General features: G+C 36.8%; 1 protein-coding gene across 1 annotated transcript in view; it reads left to right on the forward strand.

Moving 5' to 3' along the window:
* The window catches only part of LOC112045866 (protein apterous), an 89,414-nt gene that overhangs the window by 43,082 nt on the left and 28,028 nt on the right, over nt 1-18,304 (forward strand). The window contains exons 3-4 of the mRNA XM_024082231.2: nt 10,177-10,350; nt 10,742-10,998. Of these exons, the coding sequence (XP_023937999.1) occupies nt 10,177-10,350; nt 10,742-10,998 (431 nt within the window). The remainder of the gene's footprint in view (nt 1-10,176; nt 10,351-10,741; nt 10,999-18,304) is intronic.

An 18,304-nucleotide genomic window follows, 5' to 3' on the forward strand; every position in this document is an offset into this window, starting at 1 on the left:
GGCACGAAATATTACATGCGTCTCTACACATATTATAAAACAAAGTCTTCCGTCGCGTCTGTCTTTCTGTTTGCAATAATTACATATATATATTTTTTGTCAAGATTTTATGTAAATTAATATAAATATAAGTGTCAGAAGAAGTCAAGCCGTCTGGGAGATTTTATAACTCTGAAACATTGCCTAAGTACCTAATTCCATTGAGATATGACAAAACAATGCATTGTAATATTCCGCTTTCAGAATAATTCCACGCTGGCGAAGTCGCGGGCGTTTGATAATAATAGTTAATAATAAAACATTTGTACTACTCCCTTTTCTCTTAGTAAGGACGCTCCCTATTCTCTTAGTAGTGCGACGTTTTGAACGATTGGCAGGCGATACCGTGACGACTGGGCCATAACCTCGCTCGCTTGGTGTTAATTAATGACAACGCTGCCATCTATAGGTGACGCCCTATCAATCTTACAGCGAGGCATCTCACCGGGTGCTGCGTTAATTTTGCTTCAGTCTGATATTTTAAGATCTATACATATACTCGTAAATACAGTAGCGTACACTCGCGACTTCGTCCACGTAGAAACATTTAGCGAACTTTGCATTATTTTAGTATCTACTTACGTATATAAAGGCATGGAGTGAATTAAATTTAACATTAACTAAGTTTCATTATTTTACTTTTTTTCAAGTTAGCCCTAGACTACAATATCACCTTACAAGTTGTTTAAGCTCCGAACGTTATAATTAGCATATGTTAGGAAAAAGTCAAACATTATTAGCCAGCCAACAATGAAGCTGTGTGGTGGGTCTAAGCACCATATCTCGTATAAAGAGGTCCGTTAAAATGGTGAAACTTATACTGTACCTACATTCAGATTTAAATCGAACTCCATAATATTTATTATACAGTTTATGTGTGTCGAACAATGTATTGCTATTGTTGGCGAAAATATTTACACGTTTCGCCTCCATTACAAATCGCATTTTTAAAATAGCGCCTTTCCACAGGATATAAAGTTTAATGGCGCTTTTGTGATCGTTATTAACATGTTAACAAGTAAGCGCTATGCCTAGACTACGAGTATAAAAAGGTACCTTAGATCAAAGCGCACGAACACGGTACAAAATGAAGATATTTTTATTATACTTACTCGTACACCGTAGGGGAGTGATATATATTAATGTTGAACATAAAATTGATACAGCGCTTAAAATTTTTATAATTAGTATAGTAATTAGTATTACCAATGCACCTTTAGCCACCTTAAATGTCGAAGAAACTGTTTGGACCTTATTCCTTACGGAATAAAGGCTGGATTGTATTTATTGATTGGGTCACGCTTCTCTGCTTTATATTCTTCGTGTGTAAGTCGCCTGGAAGACGATTGGTTATTGCGTGGACACAGTGAATTGTCTTTTTGCCATTGCCCAGCCAGTTACGAGGAGAATGATGGTTTCCTAACAATGCAGTTGTTTCTTTTAATGGATTGCCATGGTTTATTATGGATACGTAACCATCTGTAGGAGCTAAGATAGGAAATAATGCATTAAGCTGCATTTTTAGTGAGTTGTTTATTTTTTAGTTTCCGTTACCACATGTGAATACATTTTACGAATATTTTATTTTTTGGTAGACGTCTTGCTACATACGGGAAATGCTGAAAAAACATCATTACAATAACAGCATACTTGTAAGGTTATCTGTATAAAATCGAATACTACTAACAGAGATGAGGAAGTTGCAATCTATAAATGGATTATTAATAACGTGATGATGGTAAAGCTTTGTCTATGCTAATTGATACTACCGATAGATGCACCGACAAGGGATAGGCTAGGTGCTACGTTAAAAGCAGTCAGGATATAGTTTGAATATCCCTTCTAAGTTAATGTTGGATTTTTTAACAAACACTATCAAATGTTACCGAAAGTAATTGGGACCGACGGCTAGACGTACTCAATTAAAAAGACGGCGTAAAACTTCAGGCCGACAATTTTTACTGAATTTTTTTTAGAAAAAAGTATAAGCTCAATATTTCATAGCCAGGACTCGCTTTAGATCAGAAGCGGATTAAAACGACAAAACACTGTTATTGAATGAAAGTATGTCAGGTCTAACAATTCCCGCCAAGAATTTTACCTATAAATCCTACATCCATCGGTCACAAGTCCGGGACGTCGCTCAAGGTTATCTGCCACTCGAGGGTTTATTGATATCTAGTATTTCGTGATTGGAAGACTCATAGGTTAACCACTGGACCAATGAGGTCGTGTGACCCCATCACCCATGCTTTATCTCCACGACCCTATAAGGCGCGAGACCTGGCCCTGTGTATATGATGATGTTGATGATGTTGATGATGATGATGATGATGATGATGATGATGATGATGATGATTCCATCTAAGTTATTTAAAAACACGTAGTCATTTAGTCACAGGGAGGTGACTTATCATAAAAAATACACTAATAATAACCGGCTTTCTAACTAAAACTAGCTAAAACGTGGCTTTCTAGTGGTAAAACCGATTTTCAAAATCGGTTCAATAGATCCAGAGATTATCTACAATACCACAGACTTTACCTCTTTATAATATTAGTATAGATGAATATTTATAGGATTGTGACGTGCAAAAAAGTGGCACACTGGCTCAGATGCTTAGCGCCTTAATGCTTTGGAAAGAAGATATATGGAGGTCCACAGTTGCAAACCAATGTCACATTAATGATATTTACAATATGTTATTTACATTCCGTACGCACCATTTCGTTAATTTTTAAATTATGTACAAGAGTTGCTAGTCATGTTTATTACAATTTATTACAATATACAACCACCTGTCGATGTCGATTCGAGAATTCCATCAGCGTAAACGTTGAAATGTTATTGCGAGTTGAATACTAAGCAGTCATACGAGTACATTACTTTGCTAAAGTTTCTTGCACGACCACTACCGAACGTTGTACCTACATGTATTATGGTGTAAGTAAAAGCCACCAGGCCAATTAGGTTTATTTTCTGACGCAGTCAAAGGCGACTTTGAATGTAGGATTTTTGGTCTCCCAGGACATACCTAGTTAATTTGTTGATAGGTATGCTTTCATGAAGTTACAAATTGGTTGCATTTTGATTGGCGTCGGTCCTGTCAATCCTTTGGATATCTAGAAAAACCAAGGCGTGGTGGCGCGGATGTTTTGATTCCAATTTCAAATATTACAACATAGTCTAAACTTCAGTTTCAAATATATTTTTATTTACTTGTTTAATATATGATTGGTCATATTACCGAATCTAATAGTTAGTTAATCCGTCGCGCATCTTAGGAATTTTCAGTTTTAACATCTGTGTCATTTGATACATTATCCATTATTTGTCCATCGCTGTTTTTTCTGGAGGATGATCAGAACTCAAGCTTGGCATCAATAATTTCAATTGCAATCATTTTGAATGAAAGAAATCATGTTATGAAGAAATAGATATTTTTTAAAAATAATACAGAGTTAATATGCGTTTACGCGGTATCGGGGAACCAATATTTGGTATCGCAATTATCGCCGGTGAATAGGCGTGTTACATTCGTTTGCCGTGACATATTATTAACAAATAAAGCTTGCCGCTCGCCATTGTTGAAGGCAGCGTGACAAATCGGCGGGTTTCTTGCGTGAAACGCGCTCCGTGTCGCGGTACCGCATCTACTACATACAGTCACCATGTCAGACAGCATACTTTTTCGGGACAATAACAGTCGCTGACAACAGAAAAAAGCAAGAGTGTGCAAGAGAGTGAGCAAGATTGAGTGTGTGTGTGAGTTCGGCCATCAGAGTTCTGAGTTCTGCTTATCACTGCGCGGATTATGGCTTTAACTGTTAGACCCATGTCTGCTATAATGTTGCAAATATTACAAAAATTGTAGAACATAGAACTTTATTGTTTGCGGGATACTAACCAAAAACTTCTGAACCACGAATAAAATTGAATCAAGAATTTAATAGAACTCAGGTTACCCTCTGAACAAGGTTTAGGTTATGAAATAATTTTGACTTATTTTTGTGGATATGAAATTCCCTAACCTGATTGGTGAATAAAGTTGTTTTATCCATTCGATGCGATTAAGTTAATGCAAAGTAAGAGTCGTGATAGCTCATTCCAGCTACGTGCTACTGCAACATTAACACAAAACAGTACCTAACCCGAAATTAAAAAAAATACTTACTATTTTTGCAACAATCACGAAAATTTATAAGTGTTAACGGATCATTATTATCTTTCTGCTATAAAACTACTCTCATTCCCGTTCGCAGTAGGTTAGAGAACCTTACCTTATTATAGGATATATGACTGTTGACACGTACTTGAATTTCCTTTTTTGGGAGCATGTAACTTATTCTTTTTCCTGATGGAATCCATTAAATTCACAACCCATGGACGCCGCACCCGTTTGGCGATAAAGTCTTATAGGGTTTCGGATACCAAATTTTTAATTCGATGCTCGTTAACATAACGCGCAGGTCAGGTGTAGTTTCGAATTCTTGTGGGTCGTTGGAAAACTTACGCCCCTAATTATTTATTTATGGCTCATATACAACTTTAGGGAGGCACAGGCTATTCGTGAAACTAAACAGGGTCGTAGCCATGTGGCACGACGATTCTCTTTCTACAAACGCTAACGCCTAACGCTTCGAAAATTAATAAATGTATGGTAATGGCAAGCCGTGATAGCCCAGTGGACATGACCTCTGCTTCCGATTCCGGAGGATATGGGTTCGAGTCCGGAGCATGCACATCCAACTTTTCAGTTGTGTGCATTTTAAGAAATTAAATATTACGTGTTTCAAACGGTGAAGGAAAAACATGGTGAGGAAACCAGAGAATTTTCTTAATTCTCTGCGTGTGTGAAGTCTGTCAATCCGCATTGGACCAGCGTGGTGGACTATTGGCCTAACCCCTCTCATTCTGATGATGAATGGCATTTTCTAATGACAGGTCACGTTATCAAGTTGTCGATCGGATCTGTCATTCCAACACATTTTGTTAGTTTACGAAAAATGAGGCTGATAATGATGATAAATGAGTAAGCCTTACAACGCCCTCTATTACTACCCTGCTTTCATTGTACTATCCTGTGTACAATATTCAATAGTCCAACGGTAAAGATGTCGGACTCATCACCGAGGGGTGGTGATTCGATCTCCACCCCGATGGACCTGGGTGGGACCGATGATGATATTGTCATACCCACTCCTGATACAGTCTTTCCTGACTAGTTAGAGGGGAATAGGAATATTGATCATGTTAATATGGCAAATATTTTTTTAAAAAAAATTGCTGTCGATATTGCTTGAACAAGGATAGCAAGGGCTTAAAAAGAATTAAATTTATGTAATTTGATAATTTTATGGATTTAATTATTATCCGAAGTAAAGATTAAGATCTTTTTCAAACGATCCGCCACAAAGAGGTTTACTAGCACTGAAAGAAAGTCATAAAATTATACACCGAAGTATTGAGAACAAAAAGGAACCAATTAAATAACGTACCGAACATGTACCGAATTAATGTGTTTACAGTACAGTGATAGTGATGTCACTGTATAATGCGATGTATCAACTGCAGCGTAAAGCCTTGCATAGTAATAATTTACATAAAAAATAGTCCGAGATTGCAATCGTATAACACCTAGGTTCTTACGACGCGGGCTGAGTGTGCTCGGACTGTGTGGCCAGCGATAGCATCGCTCGTGACCGCCGACCACGACTGTTATGTTGAGTTTCGATGGCTTCATTTTACCTTCATTTCACCTTGCAGCGTTAGCTTTTGTGAGGAGCGGTGTAGGTGAATTACTGGTCTTCCTTCTGTAATCTTTTTTTTATATTCTTTAAAAAGTTAACCCTAGACTGCGATCGCCACCTGATTTTAGGCGATGATGCAGACTAAGATGGAAGCGGGCTTACTTGGAAGAGGCATAAGTTTACTTGTACCTCCGACGGTTTCTACGCGACATCATCATAAATTGCTTGGCCGGTAGGGTACTAGCCACGGCCGAAGCCTCACACCAGACCAGACCTGAGCCAATTTAAGAATTATAAAATGCTTAACTGGCCTGAGCTGGGAATAACCTCTCTGCCGTATATTATATACACTAATATAATAAAGAGGTATCCAAAGTTTGTGCACAAAGCCACGTTATTTGTGAGTGTCATATTTTATCCCCGTATTCTCACGGTAATGGAAACTACGCGGATAAAAACTCGGGGCGTTAACTAGTACATTCATATTCGTGTTGAATTTTTAAAAATTCTCGGTGTGTTTTTAAAGATCATATGGTCCATCTCCATTAAATATTAATCATTATCGACGTAGTATATCAATGAGATAATGCAAATAATGAAAAATAAGAACAGCAACTTTATAAAAGCTGTAACAATGAAATTATAAAATTATAATATAATATAATATTTATTTTAATGTCATATTTCACGAAACATTTATCTTTCTAACTCACAATAATTACTAAGTTATTTGTAGTATAATTATAATAAAAACCAGCCAAGTGCGTGTCGGGCCACGTGCAGTGCAGGGTTCCGTAGATTAAATTAGCAATTTTAGACCATAAGATGCAAACTTAATTAAAAAAACACATAAATCACCTTGTCTGTAACAAAAATAAGCAGTTTAAACTTTATTATTTGACAAAGGAAACTCACTGTATCTTTAAGGACCTATTCAACACCATTTCATTCAACAATACACATATCATATGAGATAAACGAGTAAAAAAAATATTCCCACTTTACATATAGGGAGGTGCTCCAGCCCTAAAAATATATTTTTCCAGATTTTGTTTTACAACTATGTCAACATTTTTAATGTACATACACACGCTTAATTTCAGAGTTCTAGTAGTAATAGTCTCTGAGCTAATCCGCGGTCAGACGGACGGACATGACAAAACTACAAGCGGCTCCTTGTTGACTGCGGAACCCAAAAATATCGCAAATACCTATTTAGTGTGTTAGTAGTCGGTGGTTTAATGGGAGAATATATAATATAAGTTTAATCGGTCTTAAACTGTTTTTAGTTTTAATAATTATGTACATATTATCATAATAAGAAAGATAATTTTTTTTTAATTTACTTAACGATAAAAATAATATGGAGTGGGAGTAGGTAGGTAGTAATATAAATTAAAGTCTACTTTTGGTAATTTTGGGGGTACAAGATCTAAATATCCTTATGACAGATAGTCGTCGTTAACAACCCATATTCGGCTCACTACTGAGTTCGAGTCTCCTCTCAGAATGAAAGGGGTTAGCCCAATAATCCACCAAGCTGGCCCAATGCGGGTTGGCAGACTTCACGCACGCAGGGAATTAAGAAAATTCTCTGGTTTCCTCACGATTCCTCCTTCACCGTTTGAGATACGTGATATTTAATTTCTTAAAATGCACACAACTGAAAAGTTGGTGGTGCATGCCCCGGACCGGATTCGAACCCACACCGTCCGGAATCTTAGGCAGGGATCATATCTGGGCTATCACGGTTCGTCTTATGACAGATAGATTATACACAAAATAAATTAATGCAATAGTGGGTATTACTCGTATTTTGATCAAAAGATACTTAGGTACTTCAAATACGTGTAACAAAATGTCCTGCAGTGAGGTAGGTTCACATACTTTAGTAGGTATGTCTTAATTTTATTTCAGTTTTAGAAAATAATTCTGAGTCGTTTGATCGAGATAGGACAGAGTCGTGGAATCGAGACCCCACGGGGATGTCTCACTCGGGAGTCGAACCCGCTATCTGGAATCTTGACCCCTTACCGGTTTTAATTATCTACCTAACTAGAATTTGTTAGTTTGTTGTGAAGTACAGCTAATCTTAAATCGCCTCTGGTTCTAATTTACAAACAGTTATACGAGATGGTAACTATATACAAAGTATAATTTATTGGGTGATAACATACTTGCAGATTAAAAAAAGTAAGTATATTTTTGTAAAACTAGCGGATGCCTACGATTTCGTCCGCTTGGAAAGCTAGGACCATGCAATTTTTATACCTTTTAAATTTTCCAATCGGATATGTAAAGGTATGTAATGCTAGCTCACTATTTCACCTATAAAACTGATCCTGTGTTGGTCGTGATCAGTTTTATCAGACGTCAAGCCGTTACCGCTGCAGACATGTGAGCTTACTTGATCGTCAGTGGCTGACTTAAGACTCTTGTCAAGCGGGAAGCGTACGTGCTTACACAAATGACGCCTGTCAGTCAATTCACTAACTTTGACGTAAGTTAGCTAACATAAAGTATTAACATTAAATCTATAACAACCGCATATATCGTATTCCGTAAAGCCCATTGTTAACAGAAATCGCAATTTCATCTACCTACTCTATGATTGATATCCACAAAGGGTTGATATCCGATAAAACTGATCGTATGATCGATCGTTGACACACGATCAGTTTTACCGGCTGTTAAGCAGTTAGCGCTGCAGGCATGTGAGCATACTTGATCGTCAGTGGCTGAAATTAATAAAGCTTCAACCACAGAATACACCACAGTACACGTTTAACACCAAAACATTTCCTACCTATTTTTGTTACGGTGTAAATAATTACAATGTGATTACGAAATAACATTTTATAAGAGAACTTTAAATGAAATTCGCATGCGGTTAACCGATATTGTTCCTCGTTAAAATGAAATTTTCAATTTTATACGAGAGAATTTCCTTTTAATTTGTTAAATTTAATTCAAAAATTATTATGTAATAACGTATTGCTGTGTTACATAATAGTAGATGTGCAGGTTTCAGTGGTGGTAATAATCACTTTGTTTACCTCCTTTTTTTATTATTATAAACTCCAATACAAAAAACCCCTTTACATGAAAGATACTTTGGTTATTCAGTGGACCTTTGAAAATGGTAAACCTGTCTACAATATATTATTAATTATATACCTACAAACGGGCTTTGGCATTATATATATTATATATATAAAGGTACACTTTGAGAGACATTGTATTGTCTGCTTTTTGTTTTAATTCAGTTTTTCATAGCTCGACCCAAGACCTCGTGATCCATAGCCACATAGACTAACCACAGGGCCAACGAGGCATAGAGATTTTAATGACACTGGGTAAGAAAGACGAAAGGAGACCCGGGTAACGGGTAACAAGCCCCAATCACCAAGGAAACTTCGCGAAATATAATCCGACTCTTATATTATATTATACCTACTGCTTTAAGGGGTGATTGAAAAGGGCCCTTCCCCGGCCATGACCTACCCTAACCACCCGGCAATTTACTTACAATTATCTAAAAAAACTTGGTAATTCTTTATATTCTAAGCTTTGATAATGAAATCATTACTTTATAAAAAAAAAATTTACTACAACGCTTTACTACATTTAAATTTTGTAATTATTGTAATTTAATTCCTATAATTAAATTAATGTAGTCCTATGTCCTAATGTAACAGGCTAAGATGAAACATCTTGAGTCGCCTGCATCCAGCGAATTCCTGCGACTCGCTTGATATCTTCAGTCAGACTCTGAGCCTTCTTTTGAGGCCCTTAAATAGCCATCCAAGTCTTGGTCATCACATCATTTGTATTCAGACACTGAGAAATTTTGGACGAAAAGATATTGCAAATTTTCCCGAATGCTGCCCAGCCGAGTTCTGTTCGCCGTTCACCTCTTTCTGGAAATTTGACCTACCTAACTGAACCATATGTCCCAGGTTTAAATGTATTCGTCTAAAATGTTAAAGAAAAATAAAAAATTGGAAATAATATTATTATTATGATAATATTAGTAAAGATAGTACCTAACCGTGGATAACCCAGTGGATGTGACCTTTGCCTCCGTTTCCGGAGGGTGTGGATTCCAGTCCGGTGCATGCACCTCTAACTTTTCAGTTGTGTGCATTTTAAGAAATTAAATATCACGTGTCTCAAACGGTGAAGGAAAAAATCGTAAGGAAACCTGCATACCAGAGAGTTTTCTTAATTCTCTGTGTGAAGTCTGCCAATCCGCATTGGGCTGGTGGACTATTGGCATAACCCCTCTCATTCTGCGAGGAGATTTGAGCTCAGCAGTGCGCCAAATATGGGTTGACAATGATAATGATGATTAGTAAAGATAAATATTACTTTTTCTTTCCACAGGTTGTATGGATCAAAGCGATGCGCGAGATGTAACACCCCTATATCATCGTCGGAGCTGGTGATGAGGGCGCGTGACCTAGTGTTTCATGTGCACTGTTTCTCCTGTGCCCTGTGTAGTACGCGACTCACGAAGGGTGACGAGTACGGTATTAGAAACTCAGCTGTGTATTGCAGGTTAGTAATAGTGGGGGACCAGTCTACCGTTTAGTTTTTTCATATCAATAAGTATTGCCAATGGGTTGAATAAAAAAATCAGTCTAGATTATGATTATGATTATTAGTTTGATGAACTAATTACTGTACAAAAAGTTGTTAGTAAATACTTACGAAGTGTATGAGACTAAGAATTAAGACAATAAATTTTAAATAAATAAAATAATTATAAGAAATACACACCTGATTGTTCTAATTCACATCTAATTGTTCACGCATTGGCAAGGTACCCAATACGCTGGCACTGTTACCCCTGTGGATGGCAAGACTTATCCTTTGGGCCAAATAAGCGCCAGCTCTTGGGTCACCTGACGCAAGGATCAATTTGTATGAGCAGTTTTCATTATTGCAGGCTACATTTCGAAACAATGCCGGATTATGGTCCTCATATGGCGGTACCAGGTCCTCCGCAAATGTGCCCGGGGCCTTACGTAGGACCACCACCGGGGCCGCACTACCCCGCCTACCCTTCGCCGGAGTTCGGTCGAGTAGAACCTGATGTTCCTAAAGGCCCTTTTTTCAACGGGACTTCAGCGCCACCACCCCGACAAAAAGGTCGTCCGAGAAAAAAGAAACCGAAGGACCAAGATATCATGTCGGCCAACCTTGGTGAGTGATACTAACAAAGTTTGAGTCGCCTTCGCGAAAAATTTAATCTATTAATAAATTACAACAATTGAATCATTATGTTGTACAATTTCAATACTTGATATTGGCATCGATTATTTGTGAGTTTCTAAACATTCCTTAAATATTGTGACGCCCTCGCCCTCTTCTGTGAAGCGCTGTCGGTCTACAAATATAACACTCTAACAATTACCGTCCATTTAAAAGAGCTAATTGATAATTGGAAAATAGTACAAAAATTCTTAAAATAATTTTCAGCTCTACATAATAGGTTATGTCTTTCAATTAAAGTTGATGTTCGTAATCTTTAAGTATTATTTTTATAAGCACTGTCATTATTATTACTTTTCAAAATTATATCTCTCTTTTGGACCCGCAATAAATAAACGTATACATTTCTCGTGTTCTTTACGAGCGTGCTGATTGTGACTGTCATCGCAGTCCATTTCGTAAAGGAGTCTTGATACAAATTTTGGGCTCCGTTTGCCGCCAAAACGGTTACAATTTTATTAACACATTAAAGTCAAAACTGCACTTACCTCGTGAGATTAGGTATCGGAGGCAACTTCCCGTGTAAAAGTTTTTATAAAAAGCAGATATTTTGCCTTTTCGCGATATCCAAACCAGTTTGCTTATCTCACAAAATGAACTCAATCCACTGACTTCTACATATTTTGCAGTGTGTCAAATTAGAACATTAATTGTGCGTGTTCTATTAAAAATACGCTACTGTATTAAAATCTTGCAACAAAGTTATACAATAATATTTTTGTCAAAATTTAAAACAGTACTCGATAAATATTTTTGACCGATCAACAAAAGAGGTTTCAAATAATGTTTAGATAATTGGGATTTCAAATATAGTATCAACTATTGAGTATATACAGAAACAAATAATATACGAGTATATACAAGTTACATGAAACAGCTCTCTCGAAACTATTTCGACAGAGCTACCACTCGTCCCAACCAACTAGTGGTAGAGGCTTGTAATTACACTCCAAACTTAAACGCTAACTGCAATCAGAGGCGTCCCAAAAAGGTCCTTTACGATCTAGACAACGACATGACGACAGACAATCCTTCCCAGGTAACACAATCACAAGTTACACAGCATCTTCTCCGACGAAGGCGCTGCGTAACTTGTGGTTACATTGCAATAGGTTCCCGATACCCAACGTCAGCCGGACCTGGGTTTTCTAACTCATGATCTTAGGGGCGTCCGGACTGATTCACTCAGGCCAAGATGTCCTTCCAGAACGGCCCTTTAAACCGAGATTCGAGTCTCACAGGAGATGCCCTTAGAGAGTCGTTCCGTCCTCTGTCTCATCAGGCGATGCTTCTGCCAAACCCCCCTGTGACGCCGCAGTGATCCCGTATACGGTACTTACTCACGCAGAAAAAAAAGTATATATATTTAGTATTTCAGTAACGTAAGAGGTGATGATACTCGTTATTAAAACACGTCTAAAATAAAGGACGACAGACTGTTTTTAATATAATATATCCAGGTCTGAAGCTCATAAATAAAATAGATTTAAAATTCCTAATTACGAATGAATTGTAATTTGTTTAGTCGCTGATATACTCTGTACATTTAATTATGTAGAAATGTGTCGTATCAAAAAAAAATTAAAGATATTTTTTTTACAAAGTACGATAACGTGGCGTCATTATTTAAATGAAAGCATTTAGTACTCACCTAAAATGAGGTTATCATTTTTACTTAAAGCCATTAAAATTTCTTGTGTAATATGCCGTGCATGTCTATATCGCGTAGCCCTCGATTTCTATTTCGGAACATTATTAGTGCAGAGATAAACGATTGGATCAAATGGATTTTAGTATTCTTTGTATTGAAAGTCATACAAGTCCACTATACGCATTATACGGATCGATTCAAACGTTTCGGATTTTATCTACCGTAAAAATTAAAAATCCGTTTGATGCGATGCGTCCGATACGTACGATCTGTGGATCTTCTACGAGGCTGGAAAGCTTGCCAAAAATTATTTGTACATATACAGGGTGTCCCGTAAATAGTACGACATACTTTGCTGTATGATAGCTGATATCAAGACCTACTAAAATAACGACATATATGTTAGCCAAAATATTACGGTTTTAAAGTTATCCTATTTTTTTCCAAAATACAAAAATTACTTAAGCGTTCAGTTTATACTAAATTATTTATTAAATGTATTTAATTCAAACGCTTGAAAATATTACCTTGCTTCGGTAGTCGGGTAAAAAACTATATAGCCTAAGTCGTGGGTGTGTGTTAGTATTGTTAGTATTTAAAAATATGATCATGAACTCGAGCGGCTCGTTTTAGCAGACTCAGTAGTGATTACAAAAATATTATATTATACGAACAAAGGTTATGATTTACAACATTTGTCGGGACAACTTAATTAACAAATCAAACTGTAACCAAAATAAGACCCTAGAATGGCAGAGAATGACCTTGAGTGAAGTCAAGCACTTGTGAACGATTTGTGTAGGGTTAAAGGATCGTTCGACTGTTAACAAACACTCCCCTTTTTCACTCAAGTCACTCTCCCCGCCTATCCCAAGTAACCTATAAGTCAAAGTCAAAGTCAAAGTCAAATAGGCTTAGTTTACAAGCTCTTTCGAAACGTCAGGTAATATTAGACTTAAGATAATGGTGATAATAATTATTCGATAACTTAAAATTTTTTACGTTACGAGGGTTCCAAACGCGCCTTGAAAGAATTACACAGCCTTATAAAGAATTACACAACAAGAAATGTGGACGGCTCGAACGCCACGAGCACCGCAAGCCGTCCGTACCGCAAGTCGTTGCAACGCGGCGATAACAAATGCGTGCGGCTCGGATATTTTATAGATGTAAATGATTTCTATACGCTACCGGAGGGTGCGACCCCCAAGCAAAACGAAACTGAAACACGAAGCCTGTCTCTCGTTTCATGTACCTACTCCGTAAATATTTTAACCGGATAGGGGCGGTGTTTCATCTTACATTATGTGTAGGTATTTTGAGAGATAATGAATCGGCTGTGTTCGTGTTACAAAATATAACACTGATCATTATAGATTTGACCAATAAAAAATTAAACGATAAAATTATTCTAAAAAGGGTGGACTGTGATGTCTTATGTTTGAATCACTGATTTATTTGAGTCCTTTTAAAAATAAATATATGTAAGTATACCTACTTATCCTTTCATGATTGTCCTTACATACCAATACATAGCGGAAAATATTACCCTAAAATTATTATTATAGTTCTTTAGGCTCACTAAAACAAAAAAGAAAAAAAAAACAAATTTTTATATTAGTTTTATTTGACTAAAGCACAGTCTGCGTTGAATGATGAATTGTAAACCTAAACTATAAAGTTTAATGTTACCTGATTCAATTGCAAAAGTATCTGTATACATTATATATCTATTTATATAAGATAATAAAATACATCAATATGTAATAACTCTAAATGAATAGGTAAAATGTACCTACGTATATCATTAAATTGAGTAATTACATATAGTTTTGCACTGGCCAATTATTTTACGACACTTCATTGTTCATCTGTGGGATGTTCCGTATGGAATGGCCAGACCGGTCTGAGTTTTGGTCAGGTCGGTTTTTGCTAGATCGGCCATTTTCGCGACCAGGCCGGTTTGGTCTCGGCCCTTTTTGCTTGCCATATCAATTATAGAGGAACTTCGGGTTGCGTAGTGCGTTAAAAGGCTCATGCCGCAATAGTCTTGTGCATCCGTTATAAAATAATATCAGCAAATCGTTATTTTATGTTCTTTTTCTATTTGCTCTTATATTGATATCATACTTGAAGTACCTATAAGTGCTTAAGTTATCAATTAGATATGGTGAAATACTGAAAATTATACCTTATTACATTATTGGAGTTTCAGGAAGGATCCCTATTTTTTTTAAATATAATATAGCCTATAGCCTTTCTCGATAAATTGGCTATCTATCACTGAAAGTAGTTTTCGAATCGAACCAACAAACAAACAAACTCTTCAGCTTTATAATATTAGTTTAGATTTTGGTATTAATTTAAATTATATTTTGTTCAAACTATATATAAAAAAACACCGATATATGGCTAAGGTTTCGATATTTTTTTTCACTGCCTACATCTCGCATTGTCCTGCAGACTTGACGGTTTGGTAGTGAATGGCTAGCATTAGAGAGATCGGTAGGGTTTTCAGGATGAGTAAGATCAGTGAATGTGGCTGCCATTCATCTGGCTAACGATGAAATCGAGCCTCGGATCCCAGAGCTGCATTTCTCATCCGATACGGAGAGGTACCGTGCCAGTTTTAGCGAACGCCCTAATGTGGGGTACGACTAATTTGAGTGCACCTTTTTAGGTAAAAGTTGTGCACATAAATAATGTTGGGAAGATAAGCTGTGCAGTGTGGGAGCTGTCACGCCCAGTTTCCACCTCCGCATCACGACCTCCGTGCGTGCCCTACGCTTTTGTTGACCGACTTCCAAAAAGGAGGTGCGATGTATTTTTTTTTATTCTTTACAAGTTAGCCCTTGATTACAATCTCATGATGTTAAGTGATGCTATATATATGCTATGATGGAAGCGGGCTAACTTGATAGGAGGGGGATGAAAGCATATAATTGAAAGATGTCCGGAAGATTATTTAGTGAAGTTGAATCATGATATTTTTTAGTGAAGTTTTTGATGTGATAGTTTTAGTTTTCTACTTTCCGTTATTGATATGTTTGTTTCTGTTGTCTAGTTATACAATAAATATATTTGTATTGGACAATACAGACATCGCTATTTTTTCCTAAGTAAGCGCAGCAGCATGGGCCGTGTAATATTCGATCTTCATCAATTACTCTTAATTGATTAATTTACATATCAATACTAATATTATAAAGCTGAAGAGTTTGTTTGTTTGATTGAACGCGCTAATCTCAGGAACTACTGGTCCGATTTGAGAAATTCTTTAAGTGTTAGATAGCCCATTTATCGACGAAGGCTATATGCTATATATTATCGTACATATATTTTTCATATTCAAATAATCTAAACTTTTAGAATCTTCTCGAAAAAGCGAATTATAATCCATTGCGTAGTTTCAAAGATTTAAGCAAGACTATGTTTTTTATAATATACTAGCCGACGCCCCACAGTTTAACCCACGTAGTTCCTGTGGGAAAATGACATTCACAAATAACGTAGCTTTCAATTGGCAAAACAATTCTCAAAATCGGTTCAGTGGATCTGAGATTACCCCCAACAACCTCACAAACTTTATCTTTTTATAATATTAGTATAAATAAGTACGGAAGTGTGAATAAACAAAAAAAATACTGCTTTTAATAATAGAATACGGTGTTTTCATACGCGAGATTCAGTTTGAAAGTAGGTCTCTATGCGCCTTTACGTTTACACGGCAAACAGTTAACCGGTTTGTTATGCTCTATATCCTCACAGAAGTCCACTAGCGAGCATAGGTCTTCTGTAGGGATTTTTATTTAAGCGATCTTTAGAGGTGAATTATATCTAAACTAATATTAGAAAGCTGAAGAGTTTGTTTGATTGAAAGCGCTAATCTCAGGAACTACTGGTCCGATTTAAAAATTCTTTCAGTAAAAATAGATAGCCCATATATCGAGGAAGGCTATAGCCTATATATTATCCCAACGTGAACAAGAATCACGCGGGTGAAACCGCGCGGCGTCAGCTAGTAATCTTAATAAATAAATGCGAAAGGTCACAAAATCTCGAAAACCGTTTGAAATTAAGAATTTGGCAGGGAGGCAGTCTATAGTTAGTAGGTATCCGATAAGAACGGATTTTGCGATAGGGCCGGTTTAAAGAGTTCTAAGGGCGGACGAAGTCACGGGCATCCGCTAGTTACTAATAAGTTGTTTATTTTTGAGAGCCGTGATAGCCTAGTGGATATGAACTCTGCCTCTCAATCCGGAGGGCGTAAGTTCGAATCCGGTCCGGGGCCTCCAAGTTTTCAGTGGTGTGCATTTTAAGAAATTAATTATCACTTGTCTGAAGCGGTGAAGGCAAAACATCGTGAGGAAACCTGCATACCTGAGAATTTTCTTAATTCTCTACGTGTGTAAAGTCTGCTAATCCGCATTGGGCCAGCATGGTGGGTATTGGCCTAAGCCCTCTCATTACGAGAGGAGACGCGTGTTCAGCAGTGAGCCGAATATGGGTTGATAATGATATGATGACTTTATTTTAATTCTCAAATTAATTGTATTTTTTCCTTTCTAAAATATTTATCTCTTTGTTTTTCTACGACAACAATTTACTTAGACATTGGTGTAATATAGCAGTTGCAGCAAATCAAGATAAATTATAAAAATCGACAAACACATTTTTAAAAATAACATGTAGGTACGAGAGTTTGGCTTAATGTACCGACGATAAATTACAACTTTTTTTTTATTATTTTCTCGGAACGGAATTAAAATCTACTCGGAAAATGTACAAAAACAATTCGAGAACAATTATTTGGCGGTGCACTGAACTTAACTCATACACATAATTATAATTACATTTTTCGTCCGACGTCAACAAGAACCAGTCAGCTCGCTTTAACTTTTCGAGCGATGTGACCATAAATTAAACACTAACGGGCGGACAAAAAATAACACTTCCTACTTCAATAACGGGAGCGAAGTAAATTATATGTCGTAATGAAGTTGTCGCATCTGCTGCATCGGGTCACATGGCATCACCTTTACCTTTTTTCTTTTGTTTTAGTAGTTCTACCAGTCGGTTCCCTCGATGCACCGCCATAAATTTTGTATGGCCACATCTAAGGGCACTGGTGATTTATTTCCCGCCAAAATATGTGCCCAGTGGAATTTTTTTTTTTATTTCTTTTCGGCACCGGACATTTCGAGTAGCGTCCGACGATTATACAGATATGGTGGTCGCGTTCCGTGCCCGACGGTAGTTGGTTTTAAAAAAGAAAAGGCTTTTTATTTTTATTCAAACAAAAAGCTGTTTGGATACTTTTAACATTTTCCCGTGTTCTTCGTTTTGTTTTGATAAAAGATAACGCCATCACGAAAGTTGTGAACGGTGTATGGTATCGGTTAAATACGATTTATTATATTTAAATTCCATGTGAATACATTTCGTTTACTTATTATAATATACTATAGACGCCTCGTGGTTTCACCCGCGTGTTTCCTAAGGAATACGGGTATAAAATATAGCCTATAACACGAACGAATTTATTAAATCGGTTCAGTAGTTTCAGAGCCTATTCAATGAAACACA

This window comes from Bicyclus anynana, chromosome Z, assembly GCF_947172395.1.
Source record: "Bicyclus anynana chromosome Z, ilBicAnyn1.1, whole genome shotgun sequence".
In the NCBI taxonomy this organism is placed as follows: Eukaryota; Metazoa; Arthropoda; class Insecta; order Lepidoptera; family Nymphalidae; genus Bicyclus; species Bicyclus anynana.